Source organism: Pogona vitticeps, chromosome 2 (genome assembly GCF_051106095.1).
Source record: "Pogona vitticeps strain Pit_001003342236 chromosome 2, PviZW2.1, whole genome shotgun sequence".
NCBI classification, from domain to species: Eukaryota; Metazoa; Chordata; class Lepidosauria; order Squamata; family Agamidae; genus Pogona; species Pogona vitticeps.
Window position 1 is genome coordinate 178,096,387 of NC_135784.1, and position 26,744 is coordinate 178,123,130.

At 45.0% G+C, this 26,744-nt stretch overlaps 2 protein-coding genes across 2 annotated transcripts in view; one reads left to right on the forward strand and one right to left on the reverse strand.

The window, feature by feature from the left end:
- Nucleotides 1-1,582: 1,582 nt before the first annotated feature.
- Nucleotides 1,583-14,220, forward strand: IDH3G (isocitrate dehydrogenase (NAD(+)) 3 non-catalytic subunit gamma). The gene is made up of 14 exons (XM_072991423.2): nucleotides 1,583-1,740; nucleotides 2,728-2,769; nucleotides 3,364-3,375; nucleotides 3,976-4,073; nucleotides 4,734-4,846; nucleotides 6,322-6,382; nucleotides 6,759-6,891; nucleotides 7,875-8,008; nucleotides 8,534-8,636; nucleotides 9,159-9,305; nucleotides 11,849-11,943; nucleotides 12,233-12,293; nucleotides 13,165-13,260; nucleotides 13,995-14,220. The coding sequence occupies exons 1-14, from the start codon at nucleotides 1,669-1,671 to the stop codon at nucleotides 13,995-13,997; spliced, it is 1,170 nt and encodes a 389-aa protein (XP_072847524.2). The 5' UTR covers nucleotides 1,583-1,668; the 3' UTR covers nucleotides 13,998-14,220.
- A 918-nt stretch (nucleotides 14,221-15,138) lies between these two features.
- The window catches only part of SRPK3 (SRSF protein kinase 3), a 29,454-nt gene continuing 17,848 nt past the window's right edge, over nucleotides 15,139-26,744 (reverse strand). Inside the window, exons 11-16 of the mRNA XM_072991419.2 lie at nucleotides 25,738-26,016; nucleotides 24,222-24,319; nucleotides 22,615-22,722; nucleotides 20,243-20,312; nucleotides 19,581-19,673; nucleotides 15,139-17,924 (exon numbers count right to left, since the gene is read on the reverse strand). Coding sequence (XP_072847520.2) covers nucleotides 17,740-17,924; nucleotides 19,581-19,673; nucleotides 20,243-20,312; nucleotides 22,615-22,722; nucleotides 24,222-24,319; nucleotides 25,738-26,016 — 833 coding nt within the window. The 3' untranslated portion in view covers nucleotides 15,139-17,739. The remainder of the gene's footprint in view (nucleotides 17,925-19,580; nucleotides 19,674-20,242; nucleotides 20,313-22,614; nucleotides 22,723-24,221; nucleotides 24,320-25,737; nucleotides 26,017-26,744) is intronic.

The window sequence follows — 26,744 nt, forward strand, 5'->3', positions numbered from 1 at the left end:
TGATTTTTATGTGGGATCTGCCCCCAAACCACTGCCAAATATTAAGTCCTATTTGTACTCACAGGCTACAACATGAAAGATTGTGGGTCCTTCAGAGCCTGCCACTGCAGTGGGGCAAAAACATGGATCTGTAGCAGAATTCCTCAAGGGTCCAAATGATTTTGATGTAAGATCATCCTGAAGCCACTATCAATCTACGCCCACAGCCTACAACACAGAAATTATGGGTCCAGTGTATGGCTTTGGAGTAGGAGAAAGACATAGATCCAAGCCATGGATCCTCATGGAGTCACATTTTTATTTGGGATCTGCCTCTTTGCACTGATCCCAGGTATTGGCAGGAAGCACACCATCATGTGCTTTATGACTATTGTGTTTCTGTGCACATCTCAGGCTGACATAAAGAATGTCAGAAAGAACAAGATGAGGTTCCCTCCCATTCCCCGTCAAAAGGCTGGAAAGACAGTTGCACCTTTCTTCAAGACTAGACCACTAGGTGGGTTAGACCTGACTAAGGGTGTTCAATGTGGGCCGCAGAAATCAGCAGGCTTTTTTTTCAAAAACAAGTCACACCCTCTAATAATGGATCTTCCCTAATGCATGGAATGTGATATGGGATAGATCCAGATCTGGAAAGTCTCCACCTTTCAAACAGAGACAAGAGACCTGAAGGTACCTGGAGGCTGGCTACTTGGGAGGCCATCTCTGGTCCTTGGTCCTCCTGGTGGGAAAAACAAGGGGATGCCTCCTCAGCCCAGCCCAGATATCCAGGATCAACCCTTGCTTTCTCAGGAACCTTCATTCTGGGAGATGCTGGGAATGAAACTTCCAAATGTGCTAGTAGTGAACATGAAAAGAGAAGGGCAAAGTGGTTGAGAAGGGAAGCAATGAGCTGGTTTGTGTTAAGTGAACATTTACTTCACCTATAGAATTAATTTAATAATTGTACGTATAATAGCCAATGATGTGCAATAAATGGTGTTTGATGTGTAAATGTGGTGATTTGCATGCATTTTACAGTAATTCCTGTGTATGATGGACCCACTGAATCTGAAATGCCATGGGGTCCCCCACGGTCTAAATCTGGCCCTGTTCAGTAGAAAGGCAGGGCTCTTTCTGAATTCAAAGTCTGGAAATAATGATTGGTTAGTGCTAAACAGATACTGTAATTACTTCAGTCCAGAAAGGGTCCCTTTCAGTCAAACAAACTACTCATGCACACAGAGGCTCACTGCTCAAAACCTCTGAACTTTCTTGCAGAAGGGATTTTGATCTTTACAGCCTCAGGCAACCTCTCTGGGGCAGAAATCAAGTGCATCACCGGGACAATCATCAATAGGGAGTGAAGCCGGCTGTAACAAACAGAAAAAGCAGAGCTGTCGAATGATGCCTCATTAACTGTCATTTAAGATTAAGACGTCTTCGTCTTTTTTATTTGTATTTGTACGTTTTACTTTTATTTTGTTTTTAACCTGTAAGACCTTCCTAAGACTTCCTCCGAACATCCTCTCCTTCCTACGGAATAGGAAACCTAGGTAGGAAGTGCCTTCTTCTGCACGCGCGGGCTCCCCTCTCGCGAGATTTCATGCCCAGTCTCGCGGTGCTTGGATCAGCTTTCCCGGATTCCACGCGCAGACCCCCCTCCCCTCCCGCAAAGGCGCCTCAAGGATGGCAGGCTCCGTGGTTTGGAGTATTACTACTAGGCGGCTTTGGAGGCCGGTCTTGCTGGCCCCTCGCTCGGTGAGTAGAGAGGACCTGTTGTGGTTGCGATGTTGTTGACCTCTGTGACGAAGGGGAAAAAAAGGAGGAGGCGTGGGTTTCCTTTTGTGGGGGCAGAGGAAGAGGGGGAAAACAACCCCGTCTATGGTGCTTTTGATTGGCTAAGAAGCCATTTGTAGGTGGGCCGAAGTGAGCAAAAGCGTTTTCCCATTGGCTTGGCGGTGCGTCGAGGGTGTGCCATTTTGGATGTGGGCGGGATTAGTGGTGTTAGAAATGCCTTTGGTTGGACAACAGCTTGAGTAGGCGTGACTGAAAGTTTTGAGCTAACAAGGGTCGGCGTTGAGCAGTCTGGTTCCTTGGGGAGCGTTTGACCCTCAGGCTCCAGTGGCTGAGGGCTTGGGAGCCGCAGCTCCCATCATCCTCCAGCGTTGGTTATGCCGGCTAGAGGCGATGGGGTTTGCAGTCCCAACAGCATCTGGAGGGCCACACGTTTCCTACCCCAGCCCAGGTTGCTACCTGGATGCCTCTTCCTTCTATACTTCTGTGACATCTGCAAGCTTTCCTGTGGCTTAATTTTTTTCTGTACCAATAACACATTCAGCTGATTAATTTTCCAGTGATATTAAAACTCCTGTTCCATGCAGAGTGGAAAGAAAATCACGTGTTTTTCTGTAGAAATGCATAAAGGGTCCATTGGAAATACAAAATGGTGGTCTTCCTTTTAGGATGTGGTGGAATTGGGAATTTACTAGACCATGTTCATGGCTTGGGAATGTGGGGGAATGCCAAATGTTGCTGGACTACAACTCCCACCCATCCCTACCATTGGCTATGCAGGTTAGGACAGATGGGAATGGTATTTGAACAACCTCTGAGGGACCTCACATTCCCTAGCCCAGGGCTTGCTTAGTCTCAGCTGAATTCCACACACTTTTCTAAAACAATGATTTCCGGATTCCTTATTATTTTAAAATCTAGCACGTGCTTTGTTTCTCGTTTTCCTCACAGGTGCAACCTCTAGCAGATGGCAACCGCAGGAATGTGGCTTCGGTTTGTATAACTAACACTTGTCCTTTGCCCTGGAAAAATAATGTAGGGTAGTTCTGGTGTCCTGTGCTGTATTACTGCCATCATCCCTGGCCCAAACTTAACAACATTTTGCTGCCTGAGGCAAAAGGCAAGGCAGCCTACTTATCTGGCATGAGAGGTAATGTGATCATGAAGGTGATTTTCCTCAGGAAGCAGGCTAGTTGGGGGGAAATCAGGACATTTTTCTTTGGCACATACAGCACCCTCGTTCAGTAGAGGAGGAGCATCGGGGAAGTCTAGTTGGAAGAGCTGGGAGGCTCCTTTTGCTGCCCTCTGTATATGCTCTATGAAGCAGTTGTCTCATTTACTCAAATAAGGTCTGACCTTTCCACCACTTCCCTGCTTGCAAGTTCTTTGTTTTATATGACCAAACTGCTACCTACTCTTCTACCCTTTGGATGGAAGAGGCTGTAAAATCAGGTTCTAATACAATGTCACATGGGTGGTTTAAGTAGATGTCCTTTTGGTTAAGGCTGCATTTTCTATGTTTCTGTCTAAAGTTTCCTTTTTTTCTTCTCTCTTCCCTCATATATGTTCCTGTCACATCGCCTACAGCAACAGATCATTGTAAGTAGTATGTCAATGAAGTTTCAGCTTGGGGGGGCAGAACCACTTGGTTCATCTGTCTTTTTTATTTATTTTTTATGTGGGTGCAAAAATTCCAAGTTGGATAGGAAGGGGGATGGCTGGTTCTGTATTTCATGTCAATGGTTTCTGTACTGAGGGTGAGAAATAGGTTTGACTTAAAAGCTGCAGGCCCAAATAAAGAGGCCGAGCACATGCATTTTGATATAAATCAGTGAAAAAAAATATATTTTCTGAGGAAGAACTGGAAGGGACTCTTGTGCCAAAGGAGTGTAGGTTAGTCTTGGTGGTACTGTTGGTGCCACAAGTTGCTGCGGGTTTGATAGAGGCTGCAGGTAGTGCATTCCAGAGTCTGGGGAGAAGTAGGGATTTCCTCAAATGGCTTTTTAAAATCCATCACTATAAATTTTTCCATGCATTGTGCAACATCCTGTGAGACCTTCCAATGAATTTCCCCCCCTGCTTTTCTGCTAAAGAACCTATGGATTAGCAGGGACATGTGGTAATCCTTGAAGGCCAAGAGGAGGAGAAAATGCTGGACTTCTGTTCCAGTCTGCCCATGCTGTTCCTTTTTCTTTGCAGCCTCCTCCTGCCAAGTATGGGGGACGCCACACTGTGACCATGATCCCTGGAGATGGGATTGGACCAGAGCTTATGCTTCATGTCAAGGAGTTATTTAGGTAGAAACGCCATCTCTTTTCCCTTTCCAGAGCTTATTCCTTTATTATTTATGACGTATGTATATGCCCCATCTTACTTTCAGAGAGCTCAAAGCAACATACAGTAGTACCTTGGTTTACGAAATTAATCCGTCATGCAGATTAATTAATCCATCATGCGGATTACGTAATGCAGAAATTATGTAAACTGGATCACAGATTGCCGTAGCAACGGAGGCGGCACTAGAAACCTCCAGGCGCGATGCGTCCTTTTCGTACAGTGAAGAAAAACCCCATAAAAATAGTAAACCAAGGCATTATTTCTTACGAATTTCAGCTTCTAAACCAAAAATTATGTAAACTGAGGCACATGTAAACCGAGGTACTACTGTACATGTCCCTTCTCCTCTCTGCTTTATCCTCACACCACCCCTGTGAGGTAGACCAGGCTGACCTGTTGGCCAAAAATCACCTGATGAATGTTGTGGTTCGGTGGGGACTAAAGCCTGTTTCTCCCAAGTCTCAGGCTGACATTCTTACCAGTAACCCACACTGGCTTAGAGCTAAAGACAGCCTGACTGATGGGACCTGCACGCTAACCCAGGAAGACCCTATTTTATCGCCAGAGCACAGGCTGGGAATTACAAGGACTGATGTAGGCCTCTCTTGTCTCTACCCTAGGCATGCATGTGTGCCTGTGGACTTTGAGGAAGTTCTGGTGAGCTCAGAGGCATGCGAAGAGGACATAAAGAATGCCCTCATGGCCATCCGACGTAATCGTGTAGCCCTAAAAGGTATCCCCCCCCCCCCCCCGTAGCATAACTGTGCAAGGAGAATGGATCCTGTATTGAAGGGAAGCTAACTAAACATTATCTATTAATTCAGTCATGGTCAAAAAAATAAAGCTAGATCTACCGATAGATTTCTGGAGATCTGCAGGGGTTAAGCAAGCATTTCTTACCAATCAGGGTTTAACAATAGCAGCAACAAAATGATTCCCCTTCCACTCTGTACTGCTGATTCGAAGAGAAGAGGAAGTGTTAGTGTTAATTTGGAAGCAGTATGAATTTTGTTCAGTTCTGTTACAAAACAAATATCTGGGCTCACATCTTCTTAATTCTAAGTGTATAGCTTTTTAAAATATAGCTGCCTCTGATCTCAGTGGGGTTTTTTACTTTTACTTTTTAAATTAAGTAGATCCTTCAAATTTGGAGTTTGCCCTTCTCTGTGTTTCTTCTAAGGAAGAACTGGAAGGGGCTCCTGTGCCAAAGGAGCATAGGTTAGACTTGGTGGTACTGTTGCTGCCCCAAGCTGCTGGGGGATTGATACAGGCTGCAGGGAGTGCATTCCAGAGGCTGCAAGGCGGGGGGAGTGGGGATTTCCTTAAGTCTTAGCTTCCAAAAGTGGGAATAAAGAGCCACAATTGTCTTCCCATTTCAATTGTTTTAAGACTGAACCTGCTGTCTTAGAGGCATGAGTAGCTGTCTGCCAGCCCTGGTGGTGGGCTATGTTTTGCCTTTCCCTTTACAGTGTGGCTTGGCTCTCTTTGTTTGGTGGCTCAGAGCTGTCAGTCATGCAGATCCTGTGGTGCATCGCTCCTTGTTCACGCTTACTTTCTCCTAGTGGTATCTGGTGATGTTCATAGTGATGGTTTAGCACTAGAGTAAGTTGGTGCATGTATGGGGAGATTTTGCCATGGGACGTGGAAATTGGAGGCAATGGCTGTCTCTGGCCTTCAGTGTCATAATTCCATGATTGACACTTGGGGGAGGAAGTCAATAAGGCTGTGATTTATTTTCCATTGTCTGTTGGATGCTAGACATCTAGGGCTTTCTTTTGCTCTTTCATTCTTTTTCTGTTCAACCTCGAACAAGCACATTCCAGGTTTTGCTGTAAGAATATTTGAAGAAATTTTCTCCAGAAGTTCCTGGTTTGTTTTTCATACTTAAAAAAAAATCAAGAAAAACAGAACTTTCAATGCAGCCTTGGAGGAATTGCACTGCTTATCGTACTTACATATGGAGGGATGGAGACTGAGAAAAAGCAAGGTGCCCATTGTCTCTCTGAGGGACTTTTGTGGACAGTATGAAATTCTGGATCTAGACTTCCAAGACTTAATATTCTGGCTGCAAGGGCAAAGGAGAGCTATCATAGGTTGTAAGACTCTCCCATGATCTGCATGCTGTACTTATCATATCCAGGATGTAGTGCTCTCTTGATGTTTCTCTTATTCTGTCTCTTACTGTTTCTTTTTAAAATGAATTTACAGGAAACATAGAAACAAACCATAACCTGCCACCTTCCCACAAGTCCCGGAACAACATTCTGCGGTAAGATGAGGGAGTCTAAACCCAAAGGCCAGATAAAACTTGGGAACTGGTTCAAGGTTTAAGCCCTAGTTTGTCAGGATTGGCAGTAGGGAGCCAGCAAGGCTTCTGTGTAAAGGCAGACAGGCGCCTTAGCTTTTGCTCCTGTCTGCAGCCCAGCCTGGCAGCCTACCTGCTTTGGCTCAGGATGCCAGAACAGCTCACTTCCAATGACCCAGGCCAGCTTGCCATCAGATACAGGGTGTTCTTGTAATTGAGCAATACTGGAGAGAAGGGGAGGGCTCAGAGAACAGGGGAGGTAGGAGTGCTTTTTGAAATATTTTGGGGGAGGCAACATCCAGGCTGCACAACATCCCCTTTTCTTTTTCTGCCTTCACAGCACCAATCTGGATCTCTTTGCTAATGTGATCCATTGCAAGAGCCTTCCAGGAGTAGCAACTAGGCACCATAACATAGACATTCTCATTGTCCGGGAGAACACAGAGGGAGAGTACAGCAGCTTGGAGCACGAGGTATGGATTAGCAGAGGAAGCCACCTTCCCCCTTTCTTCCTGCCCCTTAGCCCGGCATCTCATCCGTATTTGCAGCAAGACCCAGGCTGCTTCCTGTTTGGGTGGGTCTGTCTTGCTTTGGAAGCACCTTGTGCATGTGCTCTCCTGTTTGGTTCCCAGCAAATCTGAGTGGATTGTTGGTTAGCTGGAGTGCATAGATGTACAGCAGGGTAGGGAGTTTTCTTTGGGCCCAGGGCCAGAATTCTTGCTTAGGGAGGATCATTCCATCTGTGGGTGCGGAAAAGGGCACAAGACACGGCCAAAGCAAGTGGTGTAGAATACAGCAGGCTGTGAATTAAACAGCTTTACATAGTGTTCTGTTTTAAATTCTGTCTTAGATGGGAAACTGGAAGCCAAGGGCTCAGCCTTCTGTTCATCATATCCCCCGATCCAACCTTTCATGATAGAGTACCTCCTGTTGCTTTCCCTGATACAAGCCAAGATACAAGCAGAAGACTTTTTAATCTCTTTCCAGAGTGTTTGGGTAGAGATTTGCCTCAATATACCGTAGTTATTCACAGGCAACAGCACAAGGCAATGTAGCTGAGCCCCCCCCCCCCCCAATCCTGGCATGTGGTTCTGGTACGAGAGTCATTGGCTTTTATGCTGGCTTATTTGGGTGTGAGATGATCGGGGATAGCTTATAATGACTCTTCAGTAAACGATATGGCCATTGTTGGAAACATGACAGTCTGAAGTAGGTTGAATTTATTTATTATTATTTATTATTTATTTGATTTGTATCCCGCTCATCTGGTAACACAGTACCACTCTGAGCGGCTCTGAAGGGATAACTATGCCCAGAAGGTTAGTGTCCCCTGAGTCAGGGTATGTGCTGTCCTTGCAGTAGACCCCATTTCCTTCGCAGTCCCCATTTCTTCCTTGGCACCTGCCTTGAAAGTTTAGAACTGAGGAACAAACACTGAGGATGCCCCTCCCCACAGAGCGTCTCTGGTGTCGTGGAGAGCCTGAAGATCATCACCAAGGTCAAGTCACTACGCATTGCAGAGTATGCCTTCAAGTTGGCGCATGAAGCTGGGCGGAAGAAGGTGACAGCTGTCCATAAGGCCAACATCATGTAGGTCACAGGAATGGATATGTGTGTGGCAGTGGATTTTGGGTACTGCTGGTGGTAAGCCAATGTGGTTATGGAGGGGAGGTGCATTCTCTGCTTCAATGAGGGCCACAGCTTTTGGCAAGGAGAGCCAGGCCTAACTTTAGGCAGTGCGAGGGCGGCACAAAAATGCAGCAACTGGTGAGTTCTGTAATTCATTTTCTGCCTCATGTGACAAAATAACTTGCTTGGCTCTTAAGTATCGTCTACCGTGGCTGTAGCAGGTTGTGGGGAGGGTACCCTGTGCTCTTCTCCCTCAGGCATCCCAGTATTTTGGGTTTGTTAGCAAATGCACAGCAGTCTGCACACAGCAATGGCTGCTCTGCCTTGGGCTACCTTTCCTTCTAGCTGAAGGAGCAGAGTAGTGGAGGAGAGGAACTGACTCTGCTGCTTTCAGCGGCACTACAGATACCTGCTACCGATGGCCTCTTTGCTGCACACAGGCCATCCACTTCACCTGATCTGCCCTCTCTTTCTCCTCCCTTAAAGGAAGCTGGGCGATGGTCTCTTTCTGCAGTGCTGCAAAGAGGTGGCAGCTGGCTATCCAAACATCACCTTTGAAAGCATGATTGTTGACAACACTACCATGCAGGTAACCTGACCTTAGTCCAGTCTCATGTCCAACTGAGGTTTCAGAAACAAAACTCTTCACGTCTTCTGTCAAGACAAGTCATAGGTTTAGCCGTGTGGCAGAGCACCTCACAGCTTCCTGGTGAACATCCTTCAAACTTCCTTGCTTGCTTTTCCAAATTTCCTCAAGGTGTACTGCCCCCTTCTCTATGCAGATTCCATTTGCTTCAAGGTAATCCGTACAAACTGCACAGTCCCAAAGCAGCCCCAGAAGAGGGCAGTGGTAAAGCATATTGTAGCTCCAGCATTCACAGATGTGCATGAAAAGAAGATAGGTTTTTAATGTACATTTTGGATACAGTTGGCTGGATAGCTTAGTGAGTTAGGCATCTAGCTGCAGAGCCAGAGGTTGGGAGTTCAATTCTCCACTATGCCTCCAGGGAGAAGAGTTTGTTTGTTTGTATAGACCTGAAGCACATTACCATTCTGGGGATGTTAATGGCTGCTGTCACTTTTTCACTCACTGCTTTCTCTGAATTCCTAGCTGGTGTCCCGCCCGCAGCAGTTTGATGTCATGGTTATGCCTAACCTCTATGGCAACATCGTCAACAACGTCTGTGCTGGGTTGGTTGGGGGGCCAGGCTTGGTGCCCGGAGCCAATTATGGCCGCGACTATGCAGTTTTTGAAACGGTGAGCCCTAAAAACATTGTGGGGTCCATTGGGAATACAGTAGGGTCTTGACTTGAGAACTTAATCCGTATTGGAAGGTGGTTCTCAAGTCAAAAAGTTCTCAGGTCAAATCTGCATTTCCCATAGGAATGCATTGAAAACCATTTGATCCGTATCTGCTCTTTTCCGTCCATAGAAACTAATGGGAAGCTGCTATTCTGCCTTCGACCACTAGAGGGGGATATTTTGTTTCTTTTTTTCTTAGGTCAAGAAAGGTTCAGGGAAGGCAGGGAAAAGACAGTCCAGGCAGGACAGTACCAGGCAGTCCGAAGACTGTCTCCCAATCCACTCTCTAAACGCTGGGAGGAGTGAGGAAGCAGACAGGCACCCTTTTCACTGGCCAACAGTTAACTGAAAGTTCACATTTTGCACTTTCCCTGCCTCCCATGTGGTTTTTTTCAGTTCTTAACTCAAATCTAAGTACTTAAGTCAAGTCAATATTTTCCTATGAGAGCGGTTCTTAAGTCAAAATGTTCTTAACTCAAGCCGTTCTTAAGTCAAGACCCCACTGTATGACAAGGCAGCTGCCACAAAGAGGAGTGCATATTTTCTACAGGTGGGTTGGTGCACAGTTAATACTTGGGGTGCTCTTTTGCTGCTATTAACTGGATAGGTCAGCAAGCTGGTTATCTGGTTACAGAGCCAGAGGTCATATGTTTGGTTCCTCTGGCCTGCTTGTAGAAAAGTCACCCTGTGTCACTTTGGGCAAGCAACACAGACCCAGAGAATCTCCAGAGGATAGAGCTGGTAAACCACTTCCGAGTACAGTACCTTATATCTAGAAAACCCTGCAAACGGTCATGGTAAGTTAGAATAGACTTGATGTCAGACAGTTATAAACAGATAAGGAGAAGACCGCAGGATTACCTATCTCCCCTTTTATAACCAAACTACCCATTTGCCTTCACTGTGCCTAAGAGGGGCACTGTCATCAATGGGAACCAGGGTGAAAGTCACCCAGAATTCCATTTCTATCACAGTTTGAAACTAGAGATGAGCCCAGATTTAAAAATGAGTCATGAAATTCATTTTAAAAATTGCTAATTTGTTGATTCGCATTGGTACAAATCAGGATAAATATGACTCATTGAATTTTAGTGAAGTTTTTATTTGTCAGTTCGTTTGGCTGTAAAACAGCCCCCCCTCAGGCACCCAGAGACACCACCAATGCAGGGATGCTTCTTCTAACTGTCCTCTACAACTCCTCCAAGTTTGGTGAAGATTGGGTTTTTCCAAGCCAGCTGCTAAAGGGCACTTTCGGGGGGGGGACCCACTTTGTGGATATATAATTTGGATGTCTGAAACCCAATCTTCACCAAAGTTGGAAGGATTGTAGAAGAAAGTCAGTAGGAACTTATCTGTCATTTTGTTGTCTCTAGGTGCTGGGGGGGGCACCTTCCAGGGTCTACTTGTGGGTATATAACTCAGACGTGTGAAACCCAAACATCACCAAAATTGCAAGGCTTGTAGAGGACAGTCAATAGAAGCTTCTTGGTGATTTTTGGTGTCTCTTGTTCCTTGAGAGGCCGTTTTATAGGGTTTTTAAGTTTTAAAAAATTGACAAATCGATTTGCCAGTTCATCAGAAAAAAATTGTAAATTCGTAATTCATTGACCTTGACAAATCACGTATCAGAATGAATCACCATATTTCTGATTCATCCCCATCTCTATTTGAAACCAGCCATGTTTGACTTGGGCCAGAGGCCAACAGCGTGATAGAGGGACATTATTTTGAAGCTGGGACATGTAGTACCCTATAGTGATGTGCTTTGATTTTTAGGTCTCACAGGGACTAGTTTGTGGATGCCACTTTTTTGCTGCCCAGCGTGAAGAGCTACTGATAATTATTTATACTATACTATCGCAGAACAAGGATTTTGCATTCTCAGGTTTGAAAAGAAAAGCAGATGGGGCCTTGCTGTAAAAAAACTTGCATATTAACATGATTGTGTGGGGAGAACCAAGGGGGAAAATTGACAGCTAGTTGGGATTTATGACATAGGAAGCAAATATGCATTAAAAAAACAAACAAATCCAAGTGCTCCAAATTATTTCTTGCAATACCCGAGTGGCTGAAGAGGGCATAATGGTGGTTTTTCCCGCTCTCATGGGTGCAGCTGGCTGCGTGTTGGATCAGGTCACTCCCTCTCCTCAATGAGACCCTGCAAGTCAGGGGTGGGCAAAATGTAGTCCTTGAGATGTTTCTGGGCTGCTGTTGCCACCAGCCCTAGCTGGTGGTGAAGAATCCTGGGAGTTGTAGTCCAGTGACATCTGGACATTTTGCCCAAAAGGAGCCACTCAACTGGAGGAAGGATTCCTGAGGCACCGGCTGAGAGTTCTAGCTATGACAGAGCCTAGGAGCTCTCAAACTGAACAATACTTGGACAAAATGCAGGATAAGGGGGAGAGATGGTGGATGCGTGCGGGGTGGAGACCAATTCAAGCTTTACTCTACTGGTCATATACTGTAATTGTTACAGTCGATCTTTCCCTCTTTTTCAGGCCACACGCAATACGGGCAAGAGCATTGCCGGCAAGAACATTGCCAACCCCACAGCCATGCTGCTTGCCGGTTGTATGATGTTGGACCATCTCAAGTATGTGCCTGGGCTCTTTCTCCTCCCTTAATGGAAGCTACAGCTTAATACTACCCCCTCGGACCCAGCTACCCTGGTTTAGTAAAAGGGAGAGCCATCATGGCGTAGCACGTGGAGGTGTAGGAAGATCTGGCTCCCAATCCCAGCTTACCCAGAAAATTTGCCGGGTGACCCTCAGCTGAGAATTGGTGCACCACATCTTGCAGGGTTGGTTTGAGGATAAACTGTGGGAACTGCACACATGGCTCTGGGCTGCTTTTTCACCCTTTGGTTCTCTTGTTCATTACAGATTGCACAGCCATGCCTCTGTGATTCGTAAGGCAGTCCTGGCTTCCATGGATGACCCAGATGTAAGTTGTTTTCCTCCTCCTGGTCTGATGGAGAATCAAGATATTTGACCATATGATAAAGGATTTCAGTTAGTAGCCACTCGGTGTTCTTCCCTGTGTTTTCCAAATGAGCATAAGGTTTTCAACCATGAAACATCTTGAGCTAGTTGCATGTTTCATTCTGTTGCGAATCCAAAACATGTCATTGCAGTGCATGACATAATTTGGACATTGTAAAAAAATCCTAGAAAAATCCTGATGGATGCAGCCATTGGCAAATGCACTCTTTGAATCTCTCCAAGCACATCTTGTTGAGCACATACTACTGCGGGTAGAACAGATAAAGGTCAGAAGGTATCTGTTAGAATAGTGTTCTGAACATTTCTGTGCTACTGGTAAATTATCTACGGTACATACTTGAGGTGGTTTTACACTTTTCTTTGTGGAAGCTGTGACAGTCAAGATATTTAATTTAATGGTAGGCCTGTTGCTTGCCAGAATACTGGAGTCCTTTGGGGCAAGGGAGACAGTCAATACTTCTGGTGGGGTTTACAACAGTGGTTGACAGGTAGGAACCCACTATTGAATCACAGTCTGACTTAGTGGGTTGCAACAGCCACTTTACAGCTATGTGAGGAAACAAAATCAAGAAGTAGCTGCTTAACTGTCTGCTTTGGCATAAGGAGAATCCCAGTTCTGTAAACGTTGACAATCATTGTATTTTCAGCTTCAGCTCCCATTGCCTCCTTATCCTTGCCTAGGGTTGCAGGGAGTTACAGACCAACATCATACAGTGAACTGGAGGCTCTTCTCGCCTTTAACCAGGATGAACTCTTTCAATGGGCAACTGTGGTTGCGCCTGGTTTCTTGTAACTTCTTTTTTTCTTTCCAGACCCACACTCCAGATATTGGGGGCCAGGGCACCACCTCAGCAGCTGTTCAGTCAATCCTGAAACAGATTGGGAAAGCTAACCCTAGCCTGACACAGGTGAGATGGGTTAGAGGTCAGTCAGGTTTGGACCTCCTCATCCTATTTTATCTTTCAGGTTTTTTTAAAATTGTATCTAAATGCCTAACAGTTATGTATACTGTATCACCACACCATGAGTCCCCTTTAGCATGAAGGCATGTACTATATAACTTTCTTAGCCTGTCTAGAATATAGGAAGTGCTATTTAAAAGGTCAGTCTCATCCTGCTTCTCTGTATTGGCAGTTCTTAACTTTAGGCACTGGTTGTGAGGCAGGATATGGGACAGGAAGGAGAGACTGCAGGATTTAAGCAGCTTTTTTCTTCTTGTTCTGTGTGAAAACCAAGGGTTAGTCTGCAAAGCATTATAGCTGATGCAGAGACCAGCTTGAAACTTCATCAGCCTATAGTACAGGCTTCCCCTTAATAAAAGGGGAATTCTCTAGGAATCTATAAGGCTAAATTATGCAGAGAATGGCAGGGAGTCATGAGATACAGACAAAACTCTCACTCCCTCCCTTCCCTGCAGCCATTACCCCTCTTAAAGAGGCTGCTGCTGTTGCTTCTTTGCTGTCTTTCATTTCCATGTAGTCTGTTATCTTCTTCAAGCTCTTAAATGATCTGTCTCTCATCTTTTCTTTCACTACTTCTGCTAAGCCAAATGAAAGAAAAATAATTCTCCACTGACTCGGAGGTTGTGATGTGTCCAGGAGTACACAAATATTATTTTAAAAACTCTCTTCTTTTTTTAAAGTGACATCCTGGAGCCTGAGAAACAGGAGCAATGCAGCTTCCTCCTCCAGCTGCCAGTGAAAGAAACAACTGCCCCTACCTCGTGGGAGATGTAGGAGAGCCCTGATGTCTGTGCATGGAGGCGGCCCTTTCCATTCTCAATTAAGCACAGCCTCTCTATCTTCTCTGTACAGAGCATGCAAGTGGGCAGTTCCTCCCCAGATTAAATAAATGTAAATGTGAGATGAGGTCTGTGGCTTCTCTCTTTTGCTTTTAGGCATAAAACTGGGAGGGAAATGAATTAATATCAGGGCAGGGTTTGGATTAGGAAGCCTGCTGTTTCTTTTTGGGAAGGAGCTAGTGAGTTATACTGGACAAACCCACACTCACAGACTACATGTTAACAGCAACCAAGTTCAAGAGCCAGGAGTTCCTAGTGTGTGGAAGGAAACTGGCTGGTTCTAGCATAACACTCTAAAATGAGTGTTAGAAGAAAATGGTCTAAACTACTCAATGATATGATTAATTTTTTGGAAACTAACCTGTAGTCATTCAGCTGTGGTCACACAGTGATAGAAAAAAAACAGCAACATCACAAACTGTTCCTCTAGAGTAGTCATTCTCAAACTTTTTTTTAAACCACAGCCATAAACACAGTATGAAAGAAATGCAGGCTGAATTAGGATTATGTAAATTGCATAATGACCCTTATAAAATAGTGTGTGAAGAATTGTTTCCAGTCTGTGTCCCCCTTCAAATATGCCAGGAAATCACCGCCATGCCCAGAGCTAAAATCTTGACCTCTAATCCAGCAAGGAAAAGCTGCGCACGAAGCCAGCTTCTGTGACTGAAGGTGACCTGGAACCATTGCTTTTAAGCTCCTTGGCTGTTGGAGCCTTTTCTTTTGAATGAGATGCTGACATTCTCAGCTTGCTGAATTCCAGATGTTCATTATAGTGAGCAGAGTGAAAACATAGCAAATAGGGAAGAAAACAAAAGAGAAGAATTGCAAGCACTTCATGGAGGGGAAGCAGAAAACTCCTAAACTCCTTCTCACTGCAAGAGTTAAAGAGCTGCCCTGGAACACACTTTTTTGGGGGGGGCTTTCTTAATATATCCAAGGTTTTCTTAAAGGTCCTTTTGCCCTGAGAGAGGAGGCGGCGGCATGAATTATTGCAAATTTTTAATGAAAAGTCTTTAAATTCAATCCCTGCAACAGCATGGGGGTAGGGTTCAGAATACACACACACACACACACACACACTCACTCACTCCCCCAACACAGCATACACAGGCCACACTTCAAACGAAGGCCATGGCTTCCTGATGAACTACAGTGCAAGGAAATGCTCCCGTCTCACTCTCTTGCCACCTTGTTCTTCTCTGACGACAACTATGGTTTAAAGACACTCCTCTGGGTCATAATGCACCCAGATGGTTCCATGCCAAAGATGCTTCAACACCTTGCCCCCTTGCCCACTTACATGCTGAGACTGGAGCACACAGCTGGAATGACTGACTGCTCAGGCATCCCTGGAGTGCAGTTTGGAGTGAGACAGACTTAGTTCCCATGGAAAGCAATTTAGCTAAAATTCAACTAGGTCCAACCCAGTGTCTTTGGGATAGAAGTGAAGGTTCTGGATTTTAAGCTTGTCTCCAGGCATTTTCTTAATCTTCTTTGTCTTTGTTAGAGTTGGAATTTTATTCCTTTTTGGGGTGGAGAGACTATAGAGCAATGGCTGCCAAATGTGGTCCCTAGCTGCTGTCTGGCTTCCACTCCCAGAAGGATACACAGTATGGCAGATGGTCAACAATTCTGGGAGTTACAGTCCAACAACATCTGCAGACCCAAGACTCATTGCCCAGGGAACTCCTCAAAAGGCACAAAGTAGCTTGGACAGTTTACTCCTCTAAGCCAAGCTTTCCGGAGCAGCTGTTTTTCCTGCTTTAAAGAAAAGGAAAACTTCACTATAGATCATTAAAATGTCAAACATAAATGGAAGAGGAGGGGTGTAGTGGCCATTCAAGGTTACTACAATTCTTGCCGTCCCTAAACATATCTACCAGATGGAGAAAAAGCGGAGGGTAATCACACAAACTCACACGCTACATTCCCTCTCCACCTGCATATAGGGTAAGGTATAGAATCCATTATGCCAATACCCAGGGCAGAGGTGGGCAAAACCATTGGTTCCCTGGATTCCAGACCTACTGAGGACTTTTTAAGAAGAGTCCAGACAATTACTGCTCCTTATGGCAATTTCTCCTTGGAAGTAAATAACAGGTTGTGGGGGTCCCCCCAGTGGACACAAGCTTCTGATTGATAAAAATAAAAATAAAATTGTAGGAAATGCAGCATATGGTGGATTCCAGAGGAGTGGCAAAAGTGGCCCCTAGATCCACAGCTTAGTTCTGTCCCATGAGGGTTACTGTAATTTATATCTCCTACCATCTGAAAAACTGAGGAAAAAGTGGATTGATAAAGGAAACTGAGGCAATACTGTAAAAGAAAAGTAAATCAGAACTAGAAACAAGGGATGAAGAAGCTCCTTCTTTTACAAAAATGTTTTCTTCATAATAATAACAGCTAGGAAAAAATAGTTTTTTTTGAAACTGAGATTCTCAGAATACCAAATTGCAAGCAGTTACTTGTAATTCAGCCCCTGACTAGTGTAAAACAGGCATACAAGGAACTGCAGCATAACCTAATATCTATTTACATGGCAGCAGGGAACAGGACACACCAGTGCTCACAGGGTGAAGGAATGGCCACATTCTGTCAGGCCCTGTTTTCTCTGCTCCTTGTCACAATTCTTGTAAAATTCCTCCTAGCCACTGTCTGCTGTTCCCGCTACATGAGGCACTGGGGGCTGACAGCCACTTGGGAACTGGAATCCCTCCTGCCACACTATCTATATACTATTTCTCCTGCTTCCTCCACAGGCCTGTCCCTCCCAGTAGCTGCATGACTGAACACACATGCCAAGGTCACATCGTGTTGCATAAAATGCATACGCCCACACAGTCTTTACTCAAGAAAGGCCAGGTTTCCTTGGCATAGACATTTGGACAAGAGAGAGTGTGGGAAGGAAGGGTAACAGACTCAGGCAAACTCCAGAAGAGCTGTGCACTCAAAGAGATACCATCTGCTCCTTCCAACATCTCGCCTCAAACGTTCACACACGCCTCGCACTTCACCTTGGAAACCCTGAAGAGCCACACATTTCAACGCTACCTGGTTCACACAAACACATACGGAACACATTTCCTTTCCAACAACTCTGCATCATTCACTTTCTTGCCGCCTGGGATTTAGAAGGGTGGGGGCCATTTCCCTTCTGCTTTTCAGAACAAGGATGGGGTGGGTGTGTTCTGCAAGGAGTCCCAGGACTAATTAAAATGAGTCAAACAGCAGGGGGTCAAGGGCAGAAGGGAAGGTGGCCACTGAGAAGTCGATGAAGGCAGCCTCTTGGGAGGAAAACAAGGAGTGAGGGGGTCACGGTTATCCTCTGGTAGTGTTTCAGAAGCAGCCACAACATGATTCCCGTCCATGTTCCAGTGTAACTAGCCGGAGAGAGAACAGCCTCCCAACATCACATCCTGAGAAGCCCTCTAGTGAGGGAGAGGAACATGGGGAAAACAAAAACTGCCCCCCTCCACCCCACTAGCAGGACCTAGTCCCCCCCCCCACGCCAGGGAATTCCACGTGAGCTACCGTCCCCTTCCTTCGGCAACCAGTCAGTCAGTCTGGATGTCATCTGGCATTGTTAGGAGTTGAGCCACGGGTGTTCCAAACACTGGGCGGCTGTCGCCCGCTCGTCTGGGAGGAATTCCATCATGGGCAAGAGGAAGTCTGTGAACTGGGCGGCTTGCTCAAGGGGCCACTCGTATTTCTCCACCAAGACGTCGTACAGGCCCCAGTGCTTCAAGTTCTTAATGTGACGCAGTTCTCCTGTAGAAGGCAGGCAAGCAAAAGGAAACATTGGGACAATGCTTCGTTCAACCAGGAAGAAGCATTAGGGGAGGCTGAAAATCGGTCAATCTGAATATGTTCAGCGAATTCACATGATCTCTCCTATTCTCCTAATTATATTGAGGGGCAAAGAGTTATTTAAGGCCCTGAAGCCCCATTCTCTCAGCATCTTCTTCAGAAAACACTACCCATAGATTTTCAAAGATACCTTTACACCCAAATTGCTCTTTAAAAAGTAAAAACAACGAAGCAGAGACCTGTGCCTGATAAGATATTCTATGCATGATCATATCTCTTTAAAAAAGAAAAAAGCAACAACTGGAAAATAAGGGTCTGTGCCACTCAAGAGCCAGCCTCGTCTACCAAAGTTTGTTGTACTCAGGCAACACTGAGACATCTCCAGCTTGCCCATCCTTCCAGACAGGCCATGCCCCTATTAACTGTCCCCCTTTACGGTGTTGATCCACAAGAGGAGACACACTTTGCATGGCGAGTTTGCTGTGTTCTCCTTTCTACATCCTGAGAAAGGGGGCTGTCCCTTTTTTTAATACACAAGAGAACACAAAAGTGTGCATGAAAGAAGGAAAAATTAAAATGCACTGCTTTGCTTTTATTTCCTTTTTCCTTTTGGCCAGACTCATTTTTGTTTCCTACACACTTGCCTTTGGCATTATCCTGCCTTTCCGCTACCCCCACCAAGAGGATTATGCAGAAATGAATGAGGCCCCCAAACCAGGAATAATGCATCCCTCATTTCTAGTTGTGCAGAAATGAGCACGGCTTTCTCTGCACTAAACAAAAAATGTTCCTAGAACTTCAAACATGGCAAAAGGTATTCGCCAAGTTAACTTATTAGGGACTTTGTAACACATTAGGGCTAACAGCAGTACTCAGAGGACTTTGCTGCACTACCATTACTCGTTACTTTAGTCATCAGCACTTAAGTGTGGTGTATACTTTGTTTTTTTTTTTTTAAAGGAGGAAAACAAGGGTCCTGTGCCACTGAAGAGGCATTAGAGGCCTTTTTCTGGTGCTTCAGTGATGACCCCTGTCACACTCAAGGCACCATGGGAGACAACCTACCCCTCTTCCTGTGGTGCCTAGAGTGGCCTGTCACTCTGTTGATGAGGGACTCTGGGAGTGTGGACAATGGCTTCCTGCATTTTCCGGAATGTGATTCAAAATGGTCACGGCAGCAAGAGACAGTGTCCCACAAGGCCCCGAGTGTGTGTTAGAGGCGGTTAAAACAGGGGGGGGGGGGTAGCCCTAGTTCTGTCCTTCTCAAGGGCGAAAGCATTTATAAAAACAGATAAAGCTTTTATGGCACGATCGCCTGAGGGTGCAGAAACACTAGCCTTCGTATCACCACATTAACGTTACTTTTGACACGAAAGAATAGGTTGGTGGAGTGAGTTCCATATTAACCAGGATGGCAAACACGGGCTACACACCGTGCTTTAAAGGCCACGAAGTTTACGGATTTTCAAGCTTTACCTCTGGTTTTGTTCACCAAAAATCTCTTTCTCTCATATACACACCAAGGCCTCACAACTCTACTCCCCCACACAGGCTTTGAACCCATGTCTCCTCAGAACCACATCCTCCAATAAAGGATCTTTGCACTTCCCAACTTACCTCGTCGGTTGAAGTACTCACGGGAATAACGCCCTGACAGAGCAAAGTGTGGTGGGATGTCACCCAGTAACTCAATGATATGGGCAATATGATCTGAAAGGGGAGAAACAGCCATGGTTCTGAGCTTTAAACACGTTACACCTCACAGCCATGGGAGGAACTTCTGTTTTAGAGCTCCTGCTCTGAGCACCGTCCCCGGACCTTGCCTCCCAACTGATCTTGGACATATAGCAGCAAAATGAGGAAGTGGAAAGGGCTGGGCCCAAGCCAAAAGGCACAATGGGTCCATTCTCAGTAATGAGCCCTGTGGTGCAGTGGTTAAACTACAATATTGCAGTTGAACCTCTACTCACAACCTGAGTTTGATCCCAACAGGCTCAGGCAGCTGGCTCAAGGTTGACTCAGCCTTCCATCCTTCTGAGATCAGAAAAATGAGTACTCAGCTCATGGGGGGGGGGGAATGTTCCTGGTTTAATTACGCTGTAAACTGCCCAGAGAGTGCTTTAAGCACTAAGGGGTGGTATATCAGTCAAAACAATCAGTCAATCAATAATGGTCTGCAAAAAGATGTTAGGGGATGATGGATGAAGGGTTATTTGAGGGTTGGCCAGGCTTCATATGCACTTCCACCCTGATTGGTTCAACAAGCTGGAACTCTCTACCTTCATCCCTGGTATAATCCTCGCCGGAGTGCGGTTCAAAGAGGTAATCGCCCGTGGCCAGCTCAAACGCCTGCCAAAGAAAGTAGGGAATTACTCAGGGTGGAGGCTGCAACTTTATTCATGGGAATCAATTAAGAGAACTCTTCTCTTCCCAGAGCTCACTTTATCATGATTAGAGATGTCCTCCTCGGGCACTAGACTCTAAGGGGCGCAAACAGAGGGTAAGGGTTGGGGGACAGAGACATGTGGCTTGCTTGCCGTACATCCCCCCAAATGATATTTTTTAAAAATCAAATTGTAAAAAATCCAGATTTTTAAAATTTAAATCACGATTTAAATAAATCTGGCTTAAATCAAATCCACCTTGTCTGCAGTTTCCAGTTACTAATGAAGTGCAAGGCAAGCTCTTGCTTCTTCCCCATGGCCCATCATGTTTTTTTAAAGAACCAACCAGTGTTAATTGCAGAAATCCTCAGTGGCTCATGAACAATGGGACACATTAGGTGGGGATCCATCTTGCACGCCAACACCAGTTGCTGGCAAATAGGAGTCACTGCAAGCATACCACAGTCAGGGCAGCAAAGAAGTCCAAGTAACAGGCCAGGTGGGTTGAGTTCTGTAAAAGTTTTTGGGGTGGTCTTATTCAACTAGCCATAGCAGCAAACAGCTGAAGCGACCCTGCCACCCTACCTCACCACTGAAGAAAAACTGTGACTGACATCTGAAATATATGCGATTACATACCAGTTCAAAGAGGTGATCGGCAGTTCCCAGCCCAAACACCTGCCATGATACACCCAAACTCAATTGCAAGAGCACCCAGAGAGCTATTCTCAGGGTGTGACACTTAAGCTGACGTCCTCTGTGAGCTGGTTGTCAATACTGTGTGGCTATTCTGAGAAGTCTTCTTCAGGGAGGCGTGTATTTGTCAGAAGATGGTGGACCGACAAGCCCATACTTTTTTCTTTTGAGAGCTTTAATCCAACCTTAGAAGAAAATGCCTCTAACTTCACTATAAGCAACTGCATCAAAATGACTCAGTCATATGATAAAACCATCACCAAGGAGATATTTTAAGGAGGCCAGTTTTTGGAGGATGTTGAGGACTGAAATACCACTTTCAAGTATGTCTCCCAGACATACCTGCCAGTGGTCTGAAATCAACCTGAAAGTAACCTTCTGAAGGGAGTGAGGTTTTAATACAAACCTTCCTCTGTCATACTACTTTATTTTTATATATATTTATATATATTTATTTTATATATATTTATATATATATGCCGCCCACTCTACTCAGAAATCTCTGGGCGGCTTACGACAATTAAAATTCAATACAATAAAAGATAAAATGATTAAAATACAATTAAAATACAATTAAAATTGCCATCATCAGGACCCACAGTTGATGTTATTTCAATTAAAAGCCTTCTGGAACAGGAAGGTTTTGACCTGGCGCCGAAATGTCATCAACGTCGGCGCCAGACGAATTTCAGTCAGGAGGGCGTTCCATAGTCTGGGGGTAGCTGCCGAGAAGGCCCTTTGTCTACAAGCCACCCCTCTTACCTCCTTGAGGGACGGCTCTTTCAAAAGAGCCCTCTGGCTAGATCTTAACTGCCGGGTAGGCTCACATGGAAAGAGGCGGTCATTCAAGTGTGTGGCTATTACATTAGAAAAGGGATTATCAATAAAGGAAGAGCACATTTCACCACCAAACAAGTAACTTAATTCATTTAGCTTCATTTAGCGTAAGAATAAGAAAGAAATCTTTCAAAGCATGAAGGAAATGTGAGGTAACTGACAATTTAACAAACAGAAGCTGTTTCATTGTTGTGAGAAACAAATGTCAGATTTTAAAATTTGCTTGGACATTTTAAAAAATGGCAGCACTATTTTCACTGTCTCTAAAATATGATGGGTAGCAAGGGCTGAAGCTCATCTTCATTGTGCTGAATTTTCAGAGATCACCTTGTTGCTTTCTAAGGCTCAGCACAAGGTTGATGAAATCCCTCTCCCACATCTTACAAAACTTACTTTTTTCAATTGTCCAAGTCCCTCAACCAATAGCACCACTGACTTTGTTTGGTGGTAGATTCTAAAAGTTACAGTCCCCCAAAATAACTTTTCCCAGTTCCAGATAACGACCCTCTCTCATGATGTACAATTGAGAACTAGGATTTCAAGGCTATTTTAATGTAAAACTCCAGAGAAAAGTGAATCAAGTGAGGGGACACCCATTTTGCTTCTTTTCTCAGGACAAAACGCAGTGTGTTCCCTGCCAATGTGAATATACTTTGAGTTAAAAGGCTAACCCTAAGTAATGAAATAAAAAGACAGCAACTATAGGACCCAGGAAAAGAGTTCCTTGAACATACCATACATGCTGTGCTCCAGATATCAGCTGGAGTACTATAGATGGCACCAATGAGGACCTCCAGTGCTCGATACTGGCGAGTCTGAATATCCTCTGTAAAATGTTTATGCTGAAAAAAATTAAGAACAAGACAAAAACTCCTCTCACACAGGCATGGAAAACAGTGGAGTCTAAGCGTCTTCCGAATGCAACGCCCTGACAAGCAACAGCCTTCAAATAGCCACTGGGGGTGGGTGGGTGTCAAACTAGAACATGCTTCCTCTGTGGTGAAATACATGCTGTTCCTTGTGCTCATCTCTTTCATTTATAATGCTTTATTTTTGTGATTACTCACTGAGGAATAAAAGCAGGCTGAATCTCTAAGCCTGACCGCATGCTTACAATTACATTCCTCAGAGAAAAAATGCGACTCTCAGTGAGGCAACCCAAAACTTTGACTCCCTCTGAGGTAATTCAAAAGCATCTCCCCATCACAATGGCCTCGGTCAGAGCGTGTGTGTGTGTAAATCCCCACGGAACTGAGGAAGCCTGTCTGATTTCACCGTCTACCTCAGCAAAGGCATTCCCCCTCCCAGTGAAGCCAGCCTGCCTCTGACAAGACACCACCCTTTCAACTGCCACAGCCACCTGGGCTGCCTTGTAGTTCTGACATTCAAAAATGAAGAGATACAGATACACACACTTCCTCTCTCTCTTAGACTTTATTATCAGATGGGGATTTGTTCTGTGGTTTGGCCCACCCTGGGAATGGGCCAGTTTGCTCCTTTTCCTGGTGACCACATGACATACAAGCTATTGTGAACCAGCCCATCCCTGCTCTTTTACTTGTTTGAGTAAACACAAGCTTTATTTTTTTTACCTGTATGAAAGTACCATAGCCAAAGTAAAGTAAAGGGCTTTCAAGGTGAGATATTTAAGTATTCTTAGAACTGCCACCCCTTCCCACAAGTTTCCATGGCTGAACATAGATTCGAACCCAGATCTCCTAAGTCCAAGTCTGTCACTGCATCCACTATACCATATCTGGCAAGAACAACATTTAACTACTGTATTATACCATATGGTGTATAATAAATTAATGCTGTTCTTGCCAGAAAGATCAGAAATCCAATACTCTCTCTCACCTATGAAGTTCATCAGGTTAACCTGCCTCAGGTTTCTCACCTTGAACCTATCCAGCCTCACAATGACATGGTGGGACTCGAGTAGCATTCCCCATATACATCTACTGACCAAACTTGTTAAAGGAATGGTGATGTACCAATGAAGTTAATGAGTAATAAAATAATGATTTATTTTCTTCTAAGCTCTGAAAAAAAATTGATTTCCTTCCTGCAGTATTTCTGATGCACTGTTCTCTTTTCTTTAAGGATGGTAGAAGACAAAGAGGGTGATTTTGCTCTGTAACTTCGAAGTTCACAGCTGAACCTCTACAGGGCACTCTGAAAGCTTTCTTTTCCATCCATTAGATTAGACACTTCTCAATTCTCTCCCAGGTCAGCTGATAGGTCACCCCGCTGCAATACAACTCCCATTTCCTTCTCCCTATAGGCAGCCCTACCCACACTCTTCCCTATTTTACTGGGGTGGGGAAAAGAGCATACTCACCACCCAGCAGGCATTCCCCAGATCTGCTATCTTCACTCTGATCTTGTCTGCATTTTGGGGTTCCAAAGGGTTCACCAGGAATTGAGAGGTACCAAAAGCTGTTGAGCCAGTAAAGATTGGGAGAGCAGTATTAAAAACGCACATATATACAAAGAAATATCCATTGCATGCAGCAATAGTCCCATCCACCCTTGATCTGAAAAGTCTAGACATGCAACACACAGTAATGGCAAGAGTAGAAAACATTGTGTCCCCTCCTTGCCGCCAATCCCTCCACACTAAAAAGTACTAAAACCAATAAAACTAGCTGATAATTTGCGTAAACAAGATGTCTGCATTTCCTTCTTGCCTGTGAAGGCAAACAAAAACCATCTGACGGAAGGATAAGGACTTTAAGCACCAAAGAGACCAGTGATGAAGTTTTGGATGTTGCGTAAGATCAAATGAACTGGGAAGAAAGTTCTGTGAAATGTTATGGGGTTGGAAATCACCATCATTGCATCATTTGAGCCATGGCTCAGTCCCAGAAGGAGCCACGGTGTATCTGAAATTCTCATAAAGAATGTTCTTGACTTCAGACCACAGAGGTTATGAGTGGCCATTTCCGCTCAGTATTTGAGCTCAGGTTGTAGTGGGTCATTCCGATGTGTACACAAAGCAGGCTGCCTATGTCTCTGAATTATGGGGCTTCTCTGGCCAGCCATTCACTTCCAGTCATGCTCAGAGAGGGTTGGGTAGATCCATCCAGGCTCCAAAAGGTGATTGGCTCTTTCCAACTGCCCCCAAAGTTAGAATGTCCTTGGCGGAAGAAGACTCCAAAAGATAACTGGTGCAGAAAAAATGTCTTTGGTGGAAGGTGGGCAATTCTGACTTTTTAAGCACTATATAATTAAACCTTTTGAAATACAGTAGTGCCCTGCATGACGATAATCCAGTCCATAGAAATCGCTGTTTAGCGAAATCATCTTGCGAAAACTGTTTTCCCATTGGAATGCATTGAAACCCGTCGTTTTCTGAAGATCGCCCACAGGGCAGCCATTTTGTAAAGCGCCGATCAGATGTTAAAATGGCTGTCCTGCGAAGCATCGGTCCTGAAAACATAGGGAAGCCATTTTGCAAAGCCGACGATCAGCTGTAAAAATTGTCTTATGAAAAAAACAGTCCGCGAAGCACAGACCAAATCATCGTCCAGGGAAAATCGCCCACTGAAATCACTGTTTTGTGAATTGCTATAGCGATCGCAAAACCTCGTCATGCAGATTTGTCATTTTGCGAGGTCGTCATCTAGCAAGGTACTACTGTACATGCCTCTGCTACCACAGTTTAAACTCTGGAACAAGGCGTGCCTCTGCTATCACAACGGAAGGCATCTCAGGGCAGGCAGGAGCCTTCTACAGGAAGTGGAGTTGCACATGCAGAGACAGCAGGTCAGGGCTGTGGTGGAATGTTTCATCCTGCACGGTTCCTGAACTCCCTTGCCCTGGGGTGGTTAAGAGACAGGAAGACCAATACTTACTGCTAGGGGAAAGAAGCCCTCCGCGTTCTCGCTGGTTAGAAGTGCTCGACATGGCTGAGCCGGAGAAGAGGGACCCTGAGAAGCCGGAGGTTGCAGACTCTGGGCTGAAATGGCGGCTGGCAGTGCCAGGCGGAGAGTGCCCGTTGCAGCTGTCGTAGGCGTTGTGCGTGTAGAAGCCAGAAGATGATGTCAAGCTTTGGGGGCTGCAGGCTAAAGAGCCCCCCGTGGGATCTGACCCTCCAATGGTGGAGATTGGGATGGGGGCTCCACCATGCAGCTCTATGGAAGAAGAAATAAGAGGACTTAGGTTTCTCACGCAGCGCCCCAATTGTGTGGAGTGAAAACGCAAAAAACCTCACTGGCCAAGATGGCACAACAAAGGTACAGGCCTGAATGGTTCTCCAAGGAAGGGGCAGGAGCTGCCTGTCCAACAGGCAACCTACACCCTACTTAAATAATACAGATTGAAAAAAATATATAAAAAAACACGTTTATATACCCCACAAAAGATGCAAAGTGCTTTTCTTGCTATGGCCCTAACTCACACTGAGACTTTCCGCTTGGGTCTGGAGGATGTTCTACTTCAAACCAAAGGTGGGCTCACCTCACTAAAAGTTCTTCGAGGCCAGGGGGAGCGGAATGGGGCGGGACAACTTCTAGTTTGGGGAGGGTCTTGAGGATCATGTCCCAGCAGGTGGTGTTGTGGTCACAGAATAAAGCCAAATCCATGTAGGCTGCCGTAAGGGCAGCAAACCAGGCATACTAAACGTTCCTAGTCTGCAAACCAGAGCTCCTGTTCCATGCGAAACTTTCCAGGACTGCAAGTCAACATGCGCAACATTCATTAAAGCTGTAGGTTAGAAGGTTCTTAACAGCATAGATTAAAATTAAGGCTTTTTAAAAATCTAATTGATTTAAATTTTTAAATGTTCTTTTGATTTAAATCCTTAAAAATTCTGATTTTTAAAATGTCAATTGTAATTTATATCAATTTAAAATTTAAAATC